Here is a 16,760-nt window from a genome sequence, read left to right on the forward strand (position 1 = left end):
TCCTGACGACGATGCTATGTTGGGTTCCCGTCCCGTCGTTGAACAATGCGAAAATATTTTGACATCTAAATTTTATTTTACTTATTTTGGCAACGGAAAGCATTGACTGAAACATAGCTCTTTTGTTCATCTTTTTCTTATTTCCGTGTTATGCAACCGTATATAAATTGAACTTGTATAAAAGCAGGTGCCTTTATAAAAGGTTGCATAGTACATCTTATTACAGTGGTGAAATGATTACCTGCACAGCGTGTGATAAAATTTTTTCACGAACTGATGCATTAATACGTCATAAACGTCACCATTGTGTCAATCGTAATTTGAATCCACACGATGAAGAAAAACCATCTTGTTCTGGGGTGAGAAAGACCAAACGTTGTAAAATTGATTCACCTAGTGAAAGCAGTACCAATGAAGAAAAACCATCTTGTTCTGGGGTGACAGGGGCCAAACGTTGTAAAATTGATTCACCTGGTGAAAGCGGCAGCAATAACGACAACAGTAATAGCGGTAATAATATTTTCTGTAAAGAGTGTTTGGAATATGTACCCCGTCGAAATTACCAAGGACATTTGCGCAGCAATAAACACAAAAATAATGTCTGCTTCGCCGTCGATGATGGTGTTCATGTGATTCGATGCGCCTTTAAAAATAGATTAATCAGCTACCGCATGTCTCCAACCGAAACTCATGTTAATGTTTCTGATTTTATGAATGATATAAAAGCGAAAATTGTAAAAGTGATTAATGATCAGTTAAAAAGACACAACCCTTTAAAAATTAACTTTGAATTATTTGGCGCATATTACTTGGATACGAAGAATATCACCGATATCAAGTCTTTCCAATCAAAATACCAAGTAATCACAATTTCCGATCCCATTGAAGATCTTTTTCAATCTTTATCTGAAATTGTGGATCGAAAAAATTCTGAATTTCAACAAAAGGATTCTGGTAAGTTAAAGATGGTGTATTAATATATTACTAATTTTTGTTTGTTACAGGATGGACTTTGGTTCAACTATTGTATCTGGAAATTAACATTCTTAAATTCAACGCACTTCGGGCATCTTCCTATATACCATTACCACCGTTCATCTCAAACAAGAAGGCTGTTCTGAACATACAAAACAATGATGAATACTGCTTTGCATACTCTTTGGTTGCTGCATTATTTAATCCTAAAGGTTCACCCCAATTACCCTCATCGTATCCCAACTTCAGGGATGTTTTCAACTGGAATGGTGTCCAATTTCCTGTATCTATGAAGCAAATTTCAACGTTTGAAGCTAACAACATCAACATTTCGATTAACGTTTATGGTGTAGAAAAAATACTGAAAGATGGAACAACTTCATATGAAATTGTTGGTCCTTTATACTACAGTAAGTTAAAAAAACAGCATCATATTAATTTGTTGTATATTAGTAATGACATGGGTAATCAGCATTATTGTTTAATTAAAGATTTTTCAAAATTAGTCAGCAAACAATTAAGTAATAGTAATGGTAAAAAATTTTTTTGCGATGCTTGTATCCATTACTTCCGGACAGAGAACGCTCTGAAACGCCACACAGAAAGAGATTGCAATCAAGTTTATACCAAATTACCGAGTACTAATCCTAAGGTTGATAAAACTGGGAACATCTGTCCCGAAAATATTTTAACCTTTAATAATTATCATAAACAAATACGTCATCCGTTTGTAGTATATGCAGATTTTGAATCAATGATAGTACCCATTCAAACAGTTGAACCTAACCCTCTTCAATCGTTTTCAATACAAACCCAGAAACATGAACCATATTCGTGGTGTTATTACATTAAGTCCACATATAATGATGAATGGTCTATCCTTCGACAATATCGCGGCGTAGATGCCGCTACTAAATTTATAGACAGTTTAGAAAATGATATTAAGGAAATCTATCATAAACATCTAAAAAATCAAGTACCAATGCAACCATTATCGAAAAATGAGAAAAAAAGTTATGATGATAGCACAACTTGTTTCATTTGTGGAAATGAGTTTGTCAGTGGTTCTGAAAATGTTAAAGTAAGAGATCATTGTCACGTTACCGGTAAATATCGCGGAAGTGCTCATTCCCGGTGCAATTTAAATTTTAAGCTTCAAAATTATATACCAATATTTTTTCACAATTTAAGTGGATATGATTCTCATTTATTTATTAAGCATTTAGGTAACAAAACCGATGAAATTAATGTTCTCCCTCTTAGCACTGAAAATTATATAACTTTTAGCAAACACCTCTTTGTAGATGAAATTGAAGTGAATGGAAAAAAAGAAAAAAAATTTATAAACTTGCGATTTCTCGATAGCTTCAAATTTTTATCGTCATCCCTTGACGTTCTTTCTAGAAATTTAGCAGATGATCAATGCTCTGAAATAAGAAAATTTTTTAATTGTGATGAAGAATTTAAGCTTTTACGAATGAAAGGGTGCTTCCCATATTCATACGTAGATTGTCTTGAGAAACTTGATGAAAAAAATATACCACCTTATGATCAATTTTATGATATTATGAGGGGGGAAAATATCTCATTGGAGGAGTATGATCGAGTGTTAAATGTATATAATGTATTCCATTGTAAAAATTTAGGAGAATACTCGGATATTTATTTAAAGTGTGATGTGTTATTATTAGCTGATGTATTTGAAAACTTTAGAGACCTGTGTATGAAAATTTATGGATTAGATTCCGCGCACTATTTTACTGCTCCTGGATTAACTTGGGACGCAATGTTAAAATATTCCAAAGTGCGATTAGAGTTACTCACAGATATGGATATGTACCATTTCTTCAAAAAAGGTATCCGAGGTGGTGTGAGCACCTGTATTACAAGAAAAAGTGTTGCCAATAATGAACATCTTATGGATTACGATCCCCAACATTTAAAAAGTTTTATTCAGTATTTAGATGTTACAAATCTTTATGGATCAGCAATGCGGGAATATTTACCACATTCTGGGTTTACATGGTTAAGTGAAACAGAAATTCAAAATTTTAACTTGTTTGATGTTGGTGATGAGGATGATTTGGGTTATATATTAGAAGTAGACCTACAGTACCCTCAGTCTTTGCATTCCTTACACAATGATCTTCCATTCTGCCCAGAGAACATTGTACCTCCAAATTCTAGACAAAAAAAATTAATCCCCAATCTTTTTGATAAAAGAAATTATGTTATCCACTACAGAAATTTAAAGCAAGCTTTAGATCACGGTTTAGTATTAAAACAAATCCATCGCATATTAAAGTTTCATCAAAGTCCTTGGTTAAGAGGGTACATTGATTTAAATACAAAAATGCGCAACAACTCTCCTAGTAAGTTTGAAAAAGATTTTTTCAAGCTAATGAACAATGGCGTCTTCGGAAAGACAATGGAAAATGTAGATAGACGAAAAATAATAAAGTTGCTAACTCACTGGGAGAATTTCGGTAAACGTTTGGGAATGGAGAGCTATGTGGCGAAGGTCAATTTTAAAAGATTTGTTCAATTTAGTGAAAAATTATTTGCTGTAGAAATGGGTAAATTATCAGTGCTTTATGATAAGCCCGTATATGTAGGTTTCACCATATTAGATATTTCCAAAATTGTTATATACAGGTTCTTTTATGATGTCTTACGTGCTCAATACGGTAGTAATGTTTCCTTGCTTTATACGGACACTGATTCATTGATTATTGCAGTTCAAACTGATGATTTATATCAACATATGAGAGAAAATTTACACGAATATGACACGTCAAATTATGTTAATAATCTACATGGGGTACCAACTTCAATTTCTGTTATTGGAAAGATGAAGGATGAATATGCAGGAAAAGCAATTAAATGTTTCTATGGTGCTGGCGCCAAAGCTTATTGTGTTAAACTTGCAGATGATAAGCTAGTGAAGAAAGCAAAGGGTGTAAAGAAAATCGTAATCAAAAAAGTACTTACGGAATTTGACTATAAAAATGCTGCTCAGCAGGAAAGCAAAAGTATATTTTGCAAAATGTTTACATTTCGATCCACTTTACATGATATATACACTGTGCTCATTAATAAAATTTCACTTTCTTCAAAAGATGATAAAAGGTTTATTATCCCAAATACTTGCAAAACTTTGGCTTGGGGACATTTTCAAATTCAACAATATGCAACTCTTGATGAAAGCAATAATGGGCTGATCTCTGCAACGATGGTACTGGGTGAAAACAATGATAACGTTGAAAATGATAGATTAGATTTTTTAATTAAAAGTGTAAAGGAGGTTATGGTTGATATACAAGCAAATGAAAGTGTAAATGTAGTTATGGCCGATATACAAGCAATTGAAAGAGTTACCCCTGTTATTACAAGTGCATCGAGTACAGATATAGAAATTAATGAAATAATAAATGATGCTTATAATAATTTAATTACCCCTGTTATTACAAATGAATCGAGTACAGATATTGAAATTAATGAAATAATAAACGATGCTTATAATATTTTGATGAGTTAATTTTTGAGAGTAATTCTAGTTTGTTACTTTTACTACTGTAAAAAACAATTAACCTTAAATGTGTCTTTATTAATGTAATTATTTATTGTATATTTATTGCATATTTTGCCACTGTAATATAAAATATTGAATAAAACAATTGACCTTAGATGTGTCTTTATTAAAAAAGTAAGTTTGTAATGTAAGTATTTACAACAACAATAATTAGTGCATAATATAATTATTATAAACATAAGTTACGTTTGACAATGCACAATGACAAATTGGTCGTGAATGATGGTAACATGTTGCTTCCAAGGATGGTAGTGCCGGTTCCTCTTCAACTTCGATAACTTTTTGTGTTAAAATTTTACGGATGAAGTCAGCCTTTTCCTTCCCTTTTACATACACATCCTCATTTGTCGATATTAGACGGTGCAGTATCGTGGAAAACATGTGAGGTGGTGTATGTCCCTCTTCCCATTTAATGCAATGATGATTATGCATCAACCAATTGGCTTGTCGTTGAAACTCTACATCCAAGTTGCTCCAAGGAAACGGCGGTTTAAAAACATAATGTGCCAATTGATTACCGTTGTAAACTGCTAATTCTTTTGGTATAAAACCATTCTTAGAAGATTTGAATCCTTGTACGTCAACTACAACAACCATGCTTCCTCTGTAAAGTGTAGGTTACGACTGATAATGTTCCGTTTTCTAGATGGTATATATATATATATATACTAATCTAACAATAAGACAAAATAGTTTCAGTTTCCCTAACCAGGTTTAAACTTGTCGCACTGCCTTTGTTAATGCGTTGTAGGTAAATAGTCGATCGTGCAAAATCAAACAGTAGGCTATAGTATCTTTTGGGATATTGGCATTAGTTTCAAATTCGATTCGCAGTACCACCGATTTGGAATTCAAACCTTCTTTTTGATTTGAGCAATCGACAACGATTAAAGGAGCGATTTCTTTAAATTCTTTTCGGTTTAGTACAGGTCGATTTTCTGTGCCATAGTAAGACGATTGAAACTTTGCGTACATGTCGTATAATGTGGCGTACCGATTATTTCCATAATTAATGTTTAAATTATCATAAGGATAACGTTCCGTATTGAGAAACACACGTACATTTTTAATGTCACAGTGATCAAATTGGCTCATATCTTTACTAACTTGCCCATCTCGATTTGTTTGAAAACCGATGATGATATATCGAGGTGTTTCCAAACTGGTTGTCGTCTTTATAGCCCATGTATGTTTATCCGTTTGTGGAAGAGCTGGGTATAGGTGTGTTTCCCAACTTCTAAACGCGATTTGGGTCTCCGAATTTTTATCAATGTATTTTGTTAAAGCCAATTCTTCCGCAAGTGCTGGAATGATGTGAGGTACTTTCCAATGGATCTTCTCAATGTCTACTTTAAGAGCTTCATCCGCAACTGTGGATATTACAGCATCGTCATCTGCATTGCTTCGTATGAGAACAAGTTCCTGTCGTATATTTAATATCACTTTTCTATAGTCCTCGGCAAATCCCAATAGAAGCTTTAGCGGTATGCAAATGTTGAAATGACCTGTTGGGTTTGTAATTGTACTAGTACTGGTCGGGAACCATCCGCAATTTTGATAACGCGTATTATCACTAGGAGTTAAGGATACTAAAGCCTTCATAGTTGATGATAACCCTGCTTTAGTTATGGAGTCGACGACTATCCCGTTTATTTCATAGCGAATTTCACTAAAAAGGAATGCAACGCCATTATTTACAAATTTTGCGTTAAGTGATGCAGTCCCATCTTGCCGCAGTAATCTTCCCTCAATGTAGAGGTGACTTTCTGAGGGAAGAGTGCACATGTCTTCCTGTATTGGAATTCTAATTTCATCATTATTTCCAAATCTCGTAGTGTACGGTTGGTGTGTATGATATTCATAATTTATTATACTGTTGTCCACTAACACTTTTTCGTTTACGTCTAATATATTCATTTTAAAATGGTAAAACCCAAAGATTTTAGAAAAGCCTTATTGGTAGCTGTTAACGGTTTGGTTGTTGGACGTTTACTAATCTTTAACCTAGCAACCTTGGGTCTTTTATTTTGTTCATGTTTACATCCACATCGATTATATAATTTCACCATTATCCACTTTTCTTGAGGTGCAATCCTATCGTGATTACTTCTCCGTTGAAATTGACAACAGCACCGTCTTGATCGAGTATTCTAAGAGTTATGTTGGAAATGGTGGTAACGTTTATTGGTAAATAAATAACATTTTGTGGACACTCTATTATCTTATAACCTGCAGGAACGTTTGGGAAGAACTGGTAAATGATGTGGTCAGGTGAACCGTTCTTATAGTTGCCCGTTGTAATGTTGCACTCGACCAGTAACGAATTAATGTGCAAAATATCAACAGGATTTGTTGCAGTATGTGTAATTTTTGGAGGGAGAATAATTTTTTCAAATCCCAAGAGCGATCCGATTGAATTAGGACTTGTAAAATCTATTTGTTGTGTTGACTTAATGGTAGCCCTAAGCGTATTGTTGTTAGCGAGCAGATCTACAAATCCTCCAAATTTTGCAACCTCGCGTTTTATATATTTATCCAAATCAGCTACTTCATAACAACCGGGTGGAATTTCTATAGTCGTTTGTCCAAACTGAAATTGATTATTAGCGGATGTTACGTTTTGTATTGTGTTGTACGTTTCGAAATTTGTTAAACCCAAAACGTATTCTTTGTCACTATGGAGAAATATAGGTGGATTAAAATCTGCCGTTAACAAAGGTTTAGTTCCAGTGAAAGAAAATGTGAACGACATGTCGATTGCTTTGTAACTGAATCACATCACCTTGCGTTGTTGTATAAAAAACGTAGCACTAAATGTCCACAATTGTAAGTATTGAGTGCTTGTAGCTGGTCATAATTGTATTCAATTGTAATTCCGCTACCAACCCCTCGAAAATAACGGACGAGTTCTAATGGTGGTTTCACATTACCAACACTATCAAAATACAAGACGTGTTTACCACGTTTGATGTATGCCGTCCAATGTGTACCTTCATTCTCCTTATCATCTAGATTGATGATTCCACATTCGTTTTGACGTACAGATGATGGTAAACTGTTGCGCATGTAAATGCCTCGAAAATCTGGTATTTTTAGCATTTTGACATATTTGGTAAGGTCCACGTCCGTTAATGCGCGATGTGGTAGCTTCACTGGGAGTTTTTTTGATACGGGTTTAAATATAGTCCCAGCCCCTTTTTGTATGGTTTCAGATAAAGACCTTTTCCAATGGCGGCGGCCTCCATCGCTTGATTATGTCGTTTCGTCTCTTCTAAAGCTTTGCTAGCATCTTTTGCAGAATTTACTGCTTTTGCTATGGCTGCTGCTCCTCCACCTAAGGAACCAAGGGCGCCCAACGCTGCAAACAGTGGAATAAGGGGTAGAAATCCACCTGTCTTAGGTAGTGGTAAAATTCGTTGTTTTGGGGGACGTATTTTCTTTTTCTTCAATGCACCGAGAGCTCTTCGGACGGTTGTTTGTAAATTGGAATGTATTTTACCACCTATACGTTTTCTAGCTAATTTGATAGCGTTATTGAAAGTAATAGGAGCGTTCCGTTTTCTCTTTTCCTTTGTACCCATTCCGAATGTTCTCTTTCCCTTCATTGCACCTGCGACAGTAAGAGCGGCTGCCTTTTCACCAAAACTGGCGTCTTTGGAGCGAAATCTAGTCCACGCTTTCTGTTGTAGTACCTTGTCCGCCTTATGACGGTCACTTAACTCTGTAGACTTTGAGTATGCAATATCATGTTCCTTACAAGCTTCGTCTAAAGGGTTGACTCCTGTGTCACCACGTGCCAGGCGCTTCTGTAATCGTGTTCCTGGACCACAATATCGATATCCGGGCAAATGCAACTCTACAGGTAATTTATTTATAAGAGTATTAAGGACTCCTTTGCCCTTTCGGTTAGCTTTATGAATTTTCTGAGAATAAACCTTCATGGATAGGTGTTGCTCCTGCAAGGAGTTTATTTAATATGCGAATCGCACACACACTTTTCCCAATTATATAGCCTCGTATATATACGTGGTGAGCAAGACAACAACCTCTCAGTATCACAATGACTACAATCCGCTTTATGCCTCAACTTATACAATTACCTATAAAAAACTACGATTCGTATTCTACAGAAACGCAATATCCAAAACATAGTGACCTGTTGCAGGGGGGATGTAGGAGAGGATTAATAGTAGGTCCTTCAGGATGTGGAAAAACTAATGTTATGATAGCGTTATTAGAACATCCGAATGGTTTGCGGTTTGAAAACGTGTATGTGTACAGCAAGTCCCTATATCAACCAAAATATGAGTACCTTCGTAAACTACTACTGCCACTGAAGGGTATTGGATTTTATGAATACGATGATAGTTCCGATGTCATACCTCCTAACTTGGCTCGGAAGAATTCGGTTATGATCTTTGATGATGTAGCGTGTCATAAACAGAATGAAATACGTGAACATTTCTGTTTCGGTAGACATCAAAATAATGACTGTTTCTACTTATGCCAAACGTACTCCTCGATTCCAAAACAACTGATCCGCGACAACGCAAACTTAATTATATTATTTCAGCAAGACCTAACCAACTTAAAGCACGTGTACGACGATCACGTTAATGTAGATATGTCTTTTGATCAATTTAAAGAAATTTGTCATCATTGTTGGAGTCAAAAGCATGGATTTCTAGTACTCGATAAAATAAGTGACATTACCGCTGGCCGATATAGAAAAGGATTCGATTGTTACATATCCCTATAAATACATCCATTATGTTTCGTCTATCGTAGTTATCATGGAAAAGCGTTTGGCAAAAGACCTGCTACTTGCTCGCAAATCTGTCAAACAGAAATATGACAGTTTGAAGCAGGATATGGCGGTTACAGAACGCATGGTAGAGCAACACTTTAAACCCATTACCCAACCGCTAAAACAACTATTGACAGTTACTAAGTTAGATACCGTCAAAACAGAACTACCAAGTGTCAAACGTCAATCACCAATATTTGCCCAACAAACTCCGAGAACTTCCACTCCCCAAAAGGTGGCAAGAAACCTTTTTTCTATCGATGAACCCAGTGTTTTGCATGAGCCTAGCATTTTAGAAGATAGCGAATATGGAGATCCCACTCCAGAAGACGATATTGATGTACCGACACTTGACGACTTGCGCGAGGAATTGTCCCACGTAGGAACGAATCCTGCATTTGAAGAATTTCTCGATCAATACCACGGTTTGCCAAAGATATATGTAGAGGGAATATTTAGGGACACGAATAACGAGTATGACCATAAGTATGGCGTCCGCTATGAACCAACATTAAACAAATTTTTCGTGGGTGATTCGGAATTAGATTTTGCTAAGGAAGATATTGTGATTGTGTCTTCTAATGGAGAACGCTTCACATACAAGGGAACTCCAGGATTATTCGAACTACTCTTTAAAAGAAATCCCATTGGCTTTAAATCTGCAGATTCTAAAGCTTATCGTGATATTATAATACGCACTAGTGCAGCACGTCGACATTATGATGCCAAAGCTCAAATCCAAGGAAACGGTCAACCAAAGTATGTTCAAATTATTAAACCACTGTTGCAAGGATCAAGTTCATCAAGCGGATTCTCGTCATCACATCTAGGTCCAACACTCAGACAGCGCGCTCTAACCCTTTCTACGAAACGGGGAGGTACTTTATCAACTCTACAGCTTAACAATAAAAAAATAGAATTTGTTCCTTGGAATGATCCAAACAAGTTAGTGAATTGGTTAAGGGTGTTATTAGGATCTAAGTCTGCCGGGAACACGGCAAATCATAATGAAATAATTTACATAACTGAAGAGTTGCGTAATTCTGGTATAATACAATGAGAAGGTATATTTATTTATCAGTAAGACCATGGCGCTTGAACTACCTTTAATAATTATGGGTTATCAACACAGTTTTACACGTAGAATTACTATTCATGGGGAAAAAGACCATATTTACTTGTTCCCAATGAAAAAAGCCATCGTTGCAACGTGCAGATGGTTTCCATCTGACGCTACAGTCCACATTGCTGGAAAAACCTATACGGATCCATCTACAATGAGAGGGCATGTGTTAACATTTAATGATCAGATATCAGCACATTGTAAGAAGAAATTACAGAGGCCATTCTTGTTCGAGGTCATATTGCATGTTCCTTTGCAAGAAGAATAAAGGTGCGCTCTTATTGCATTTGAATTCATTACAATTATGACTCTCGACAAATTTGGACGACACATTCACGCGCACCACTATATGTATGACCCGTCAACATATACTTATGAGTACCAGTTTGAAATAAAAGGAATAATGCATAAAACAGCATCATCGTTTTACCTTTACCATAGTGAAGAAGATACTAGATATAAATTTCCTCTTACTGAAGGAACCGTTGTTAGTTGTTCATGGTTTCCTAAAGATAGTAAAGTAAATATAAATGAGAAAAAGTTTGACGCTCCTTCATCGTTGATCGGGTTGACATTGAAAAGAAATGATATATTTAGTGTATCATGCGACTCTGCTGGTGTAGGTGTCGGATTTTATCTGAATGTCATATTGCAATCCAAGCTTAAGAAATGAGTAAGGAAGTGATAGTGGAAGAATTACATAAACCGACAAGAAAGAATTTTCCACGACGATCTGTGGTGATCAAAGGTCTTAATGATTTATTTCAAGCCGATTTAGTTGAAATGATACCGTATGCTGGGACTAACAAGGGTATTCGCTACATTTTGGTAGTTATAAACGCATTTTCAAAGTTTGTTTGGGCATATCCTATAAAACGTAAAAATGGAAAACTCGTAGCAGACGCTATGAATAAACTGTTATCTGGACTTAGAAAACTTCCAAAAAATTTACAAACTGATATGGGAAAGGAATTTTATAATAAGAACTTCAGTGACGTTATGAAAAAATTCAACATCAACCATTATAGTAGTTATTCTAATCTTAAAAGCAGTATTGTGGAACGAGTTAATCGAACTCTTAAAGGAATGATGTGGAAGGCATTCAGCTTACAGGGTTCTTACAAATGGCTATCGCTTTTACCCCAAATAGTTGAAAAGTACAATTCCACTAAACATCGAACTACTGGATATAAACCTAATGAAGTTAATGATAAAAATTCTGCGAGCATTTTACGTAAATCTTACAAATACCGTAAAGTAATGGATCCCAAACCCTCCAAGTTTGCTGTGGGAGATTATGTGCGTATCAGCAAGCATAGGAGTGTATTCTCTAAAGGTTATACCCCTAACTGGAGCTATGAAGTTTTTCAAGTTGCTATGGTAAAACGATCAACACCAATTTCATATATTTTACGAGATAGTCGCCAGCAAGACATCAAAGGTCGCTTTTACGAACCAGAACTGCAGGCTGTCAAATTTCCAGACATTCATTTAGTGGAACGTGTAATACGTCGACGAGGTGATAAGTCCTTTGTAAAATGGTTAGGATTTGACAATTCTCATAATTCTTGGATATCTACCTCAGATGTAATATAATATAAAAAATAAAATGTTTTTTTACAAATTTATTGTTTCATTTCTATACATTCACCATTACTAAAGCGACTAATGTATATAGCTTCCCTATGTTGCTTACTTAATATAATGGATATAACTTTGTCTAACTCAATAATTCGCCTTTTAAAACGTTCAGTATCTCTTGCATGTTGTTCCCATAATCCTATCCGAGCTGCATGGTGCGCGAACTTCCACACGACCATATACCGCACTGTGTTTATAGAGTCATTAAATTTCACTCGACCCGTTGACATCTTCTCTTGGTAAATATTTTTCGATGTTATTCACGAAGCTGTCAAGTGATTTGGATTTTAAATCCTCAACAAGGTGTCGAAGGCACGAAAAGCAGTTTCTTGGATGATCTTCGATGGTGAAACCATTTCCTTCTTCTTCCTTGTGTATTAATAAATACTCCTGGCACAAGCTCTCTCCACTGGTGTACTTGTCCGCTAGGTTATGTAAATATTCATCACTGTACCATCTTCCCAAACCATACACTTGCTCATGTTCAGCGTCAAAACACAAATCCCTCATTTCCCTATGTAATCTCTGCACCGCCGAATATCCATCATAAGCAACAGGCCAACTCTGCTGACTATAAGCAAACCACATGATGACTAGTGTTTCATACAGAAACATGCACAAAATATATATACAATTCCCCCACTTAGTTTAACGACTTGATAATTTCAGCATCCCACATGAGTTTGTCCTTGACAAACAGTACCACTTCCATTAAGACGGCAGTGTTCTGGTCATGCAAGTCCTGTAACGGTGTAATGATACTCATTATATTTTCAATGTAATCTCCAGTCATTTCAGCGGAGGCATTTATAATCTTATTGTAAAAATTATCAAACTCTAATGTGGTTAACATTTCCAGACGGTACGTTATTAAATTCGCCAGTAACCACAACCGTTGAAGTGAACCAAATGCCATATAAATGTCACATTCCCCGTTGTCAACGATTTTTATGACTTTGGTATTGTTTATCACTTCAGACGTTATGGTTTTGAATCCCACCTTAATTGGTAACAATTTTCCTTCTGTTGAGCAGAAGTAATTCGTAATAAGGTTTTGATTGTCTGTGAATAATTTCCATTCACTTTTATCAAAGGAAACACCTGCAGTCTTGGATCCACTGATTCTTACCATTGGTGTGAATTGACGGTACACTGATAGTCCAACACACACCCATTTACTTTTACTATTGTTAAGTTCATAACGCGATTGATTGACTAAATTAACATCACTAACCGTGAAAGGCACTGTATTATTGTTCTTCAATTTATCAACGGTTTGCTTTAAAAAGTTGATATTATCCATGATCGGTGACTACTACCATGCATTACATTGTGTGTATTATATAGTACCAAATCCCCCACGTAACGTTGGTTGTGTGGAGACCTTGACTGTGTGGTGGATTTAATCATTGATTTAACCTTGACTGTGTGGTGGATTTAACCTTGAAGTGTGATGGATGACAGTGGAGGGGATACATAAAGCTGCTAGCGCCCAAGCAGTGGTAATCATTGTTTCAAGATGTGTGGAGAAGATGTGGAGCCCGACAACTTCTGTTTTGATAAGCGCTTATTATCATACCAATCTTGGAAAGGAGCGCAATCACCAAAATCCCTCGCAAGTGCTGGATTTGTGTATACACAAGTTGGTGATACTGTAAAATGTATTTTCTGTAACGTTCGTATCAACAAGTGGAAAAGTAGCGACGTTCCTTTAGATGAACACCTGCGCTGGTCGAAGGATTGTGTGTACGCAGTATTATTACAGAGAAAGCCGACATGTCGAGGTGAAGTAAACGCTACTTTCATATGTAATTACTAGTATGGTACACCTGATCCCGAAGCTGTCCACCGTATATTGAAAACCTTCAAAGTGTTTCTTTAATATTCATTTTGACATCAATATATCTGTATTTTTTAAAGTATGAGCTCTGTATCTTAAAAAATAAATATGTATGTTAAAAATTACTTGTGTTTTATGTATCCTGGTGATGGGTGACTCGTTTAACTGTACTTGAAGAGTGGTAATCACCTCGACCTTGAATGTGTGGTAATCTTGAAGTAACCATGACCTCGACCTTGAAGTATCATGACCTTGACCTTGAACGTGTGGTGACCTTGGAGTGGTGGTGTATTAGCTCTCCCCAACCTACCTACTCTCGCCAAGACAATTCCGATGCACGATAGCCGGGAAGGAAAACGTCGATGCAAACAGCGATCACGAATTGAGCAGATTTCGCAAGAAATTGACCAACATTATTGGGCCAAATCTCAAAAAGGGTGGTCCAAAATTTTTTCTAACTACGCCACTGGATTCTATGTAAAAATATTTAAAACAAACAGTTTTTTCCTTTTTTTGCTATTTTACATGGGTAGAAAAATATTATGATAACGTGCCAAAAAGTCATACTTTTCGTATTCGCCCTGTATCTCAAAAACAAACGTAGCCTAAATTGATTATATTTGTGGTATTAAAAGTTTCACAAAAAAAGTGGCACAGGACCGCGAAGACCGCAAGTTTCTATCTATAAAAACAGCTTGAGATACACCGCAGTCTCAACCAAAATGGGACACACGGTACATTTTCTACCTTTTCTTTGTGCCTGTACACCTCCGTCACGTTTTCTTTACGTCGGTTAGAAATCTCTCTTGCGCTTCTTCTGCATCTTCTTAATTCGACTTCCCTGTAAGCCCAAATAAAAGTATCTGTCACACCACTGCGCATAGACTTACACATTTTTAGGTACGCCGCTGAGTAGGACACAGTCGTTATGTGAGGCACCAAAAAATAACAGATGCCGCCCGGAAAGTGGAAAGTACACAAAAACACAATGTATACATTTTAAAGACAGCTATTTGCACTGCAAAAATATAATTACACAGAAATAGTTTATGATAACCAAATAATATGGAATCGGAAGAACATTTGTTAGGATTAAAGGGTAAAAAATGAGTCAACTTTAGTGATATACCAATGATTCTTTCAGTGATGAGATTAACCAGACCTACATTGGCCAGTGCAGTTCCAATCACCTGCGACAGTAGAGACCTACCCGGCAATTTACTTAATATCGCCTTGCAACAAGATCCTACAGCGGTTCATGGTTTAGAAACAATTATGACAGGTCAATTCCTATTGCTTCCCCAAAGCCCTGTGAACATTTACCTTGGTGAAACGTTTTCCAGTTACGTATGTGTGTTTAACGAAACCGATCAGGTGGTGAATAATGTCGCTGTTAAAGTACGTGATAAACTTAAACCAAAGGTTGTTTTAGATATCATTACTGTTTAGGTTGACCTTCAGACAAGCTCACAACGTTTGCCGTTGTCAATGAAACCGGCCACCCCAGCTTTAAATCCGGATGACACCGTAAATACTGTCATACATTATGAGGTGAAGGAAATAGGAACACACATGTAAGACCGTATTATACAAAATCCCGATAACAAACCGTTTTAGTTTAGTGTGTGAAGTAACGTACCAATCTGCCTTAGGGAATACACTGTCATTTCGTAAATTCTTTAAAATTCAGGTTTTAAAACCTTTGGATGTTAAAACTAAATTTTACAATGCAGAATCCGATGACGTTTACTTAGAAGCTCAAGTTCAAAATATCACGTCTGGACCAATTTGTCTAGAGAAAGTTGCTTTAGATGCATCCCATCTTTTTAATGGTATACTGACATAGTGTCCAAAACCAGTTAAGTAATTATGCATTATAGTCACCTCTCTGAATGTCTCTTCCGATGGTACAAATATATTTGGTAAAATTACTCTTCTTCAACCACAAGCCAGTTGTCAGTTCCTTTATTGTTTATCGCCAGATTCTAAGCTTGCTGCAGATCTCAAAATGTTAAGTGGTGCTACAAATATTGGAAAGCTTGATATTGTCTGGAGATCAAATTTGGGCGAAAGAGGTAGATTGCAAACTAGTCAACTTCAAAGAATAGTAAGTATCGAACTATGCTTTCTTTTTATAATTATTACACTTTAGGGCCCAGTATATGATGACATTCGGTTAACAGTAATTGAATTACCAAACTTTGTTAATTTAGAAGAATTATTCACGTTTAAATGCAAAATTTTTAATAACTGGTAAGCGGGTATTGGGCATAATAGACTAGGTAATTTTGTGAATTTTAGTGAAAGGACAGTGGAATTAATGCTAATACTGGAGACTACTGAAGGAATGTCATGGTATGGTTTATCGGGGTACAAATTGAACTCGTTACCAGCACGGGGATTCCAAGAGATTGAATTAAAGGCAATTCCGTTACTTCCAGGCTTGCGATCTATTTCAGGAATACAGTTACTGGATACTTTTTTAAAACGTAGTTATTCATACAACGACATTGGGCAAGTGTTTGTGGTGAGTGAGAAGGACAAGATGATAATTCCATGCACCTAATATACCTATAGAAGATGAAGAGTCTAATTCTAAATAGAATAGCATTAATGAAATAGAATAAACAGTGTAAATTATATCGGTTGAATATGTTAAAAGAATAAAAGAAACATGTTTATAACTTTATTTTGAAACATTTTTTGTGTTCCAATTTTTCTCTCTTTTCGGGCTTGACGTTGTTAATCACTCTGTTGTTTATTGTGATGTTACTTATAGATT

General features: G+C 35.9%; 3 protein-coding genes across 3 annotated transcripts; 2 read left to right on the forward strand and 1 right to left on the reverse strand.

Annotated features, from left to right (window-relative positions):
- The first annotated feature begins 17 nt into the window (after positions 1 to 17).
- Positions 18 to 4,674, forward strand: LOC116162988. Its single transcript, XM_031476800.1, has 2 exons — positions 18 to 954; positions 1,005 to 4,674. Exons 1-2 carry the CDS (start codon positions 234 to 236, stop codon positions 4,511 to 4,513), a joined length of 4,230 nt encoding a protein of 1,409 aa, XP_031332660.1. The 5' UTR covers positions 18 to 233; the 3' UTR covers positions 4,514 to 4,674.
- Positions 4,675 to 5,281: 607 nt separating this feature from the next.
- Positions 5,282 to 6,484, reverse strand: LOC116163048. Its single transcript, XM_031476886.1, has one exon. It carries the CDS (start codon positions 6,482 to 6,484, stop codon positions 5,282 to 5,284), a length of 1,203 nt encoding a protein of 400 aa, XP_031332746.1.
- An 8,412-nt stretch (positions 6,485 to 14,896) lies between these two features.
- Positions 14,897 to 16,677, forward strand: LOC116163567 (trafficking protein particle complex subunit 13-like). The gene is made up of 7 exons (XM_031477567.1): positions 14,897 to 15,077; positions 15,123 to 15,376; positions 15,428 to 15,552; positions 15,596 to 15,810; positions 15,859 to 16,085; positions 16,131 to 16,231; positions 16,280 to 16,677. The coding sequence occupies exons 1-7, from the start codon at positions 15,044 to 15,046 to the stop codon at positions 16,542 to 16,544; spliced, it is 1,221 nt and encodes a 406-aa protein (XP_031333427.1). The 5' UTR covers positions 14,897 to 15,043; the 3' UTR covers positions 16,545 to 16,677.
- Positions 16,678 to 16,760: the final 83 nt, after the last annotated feature.

The sequence above is a fragment of the Photinus pyralis genome, unplaced genomic scaffold, assembly GCF_008802855.1.
Source record: "Photinus pyralis isolate 1611_PpyrPB1 unplaced genomic scaffold, Ppyr1.3 Ppyr1.4_LG2, whole genome shotgun sequence".
In the NCBI taxonomy this organism is placed as follows: domain Eukaryota; kingdom Metazoa; phylum Arthropoda; class Insecta; order Coleoptera; family Lampyridae; genus Photinus; species Photinus pyralis.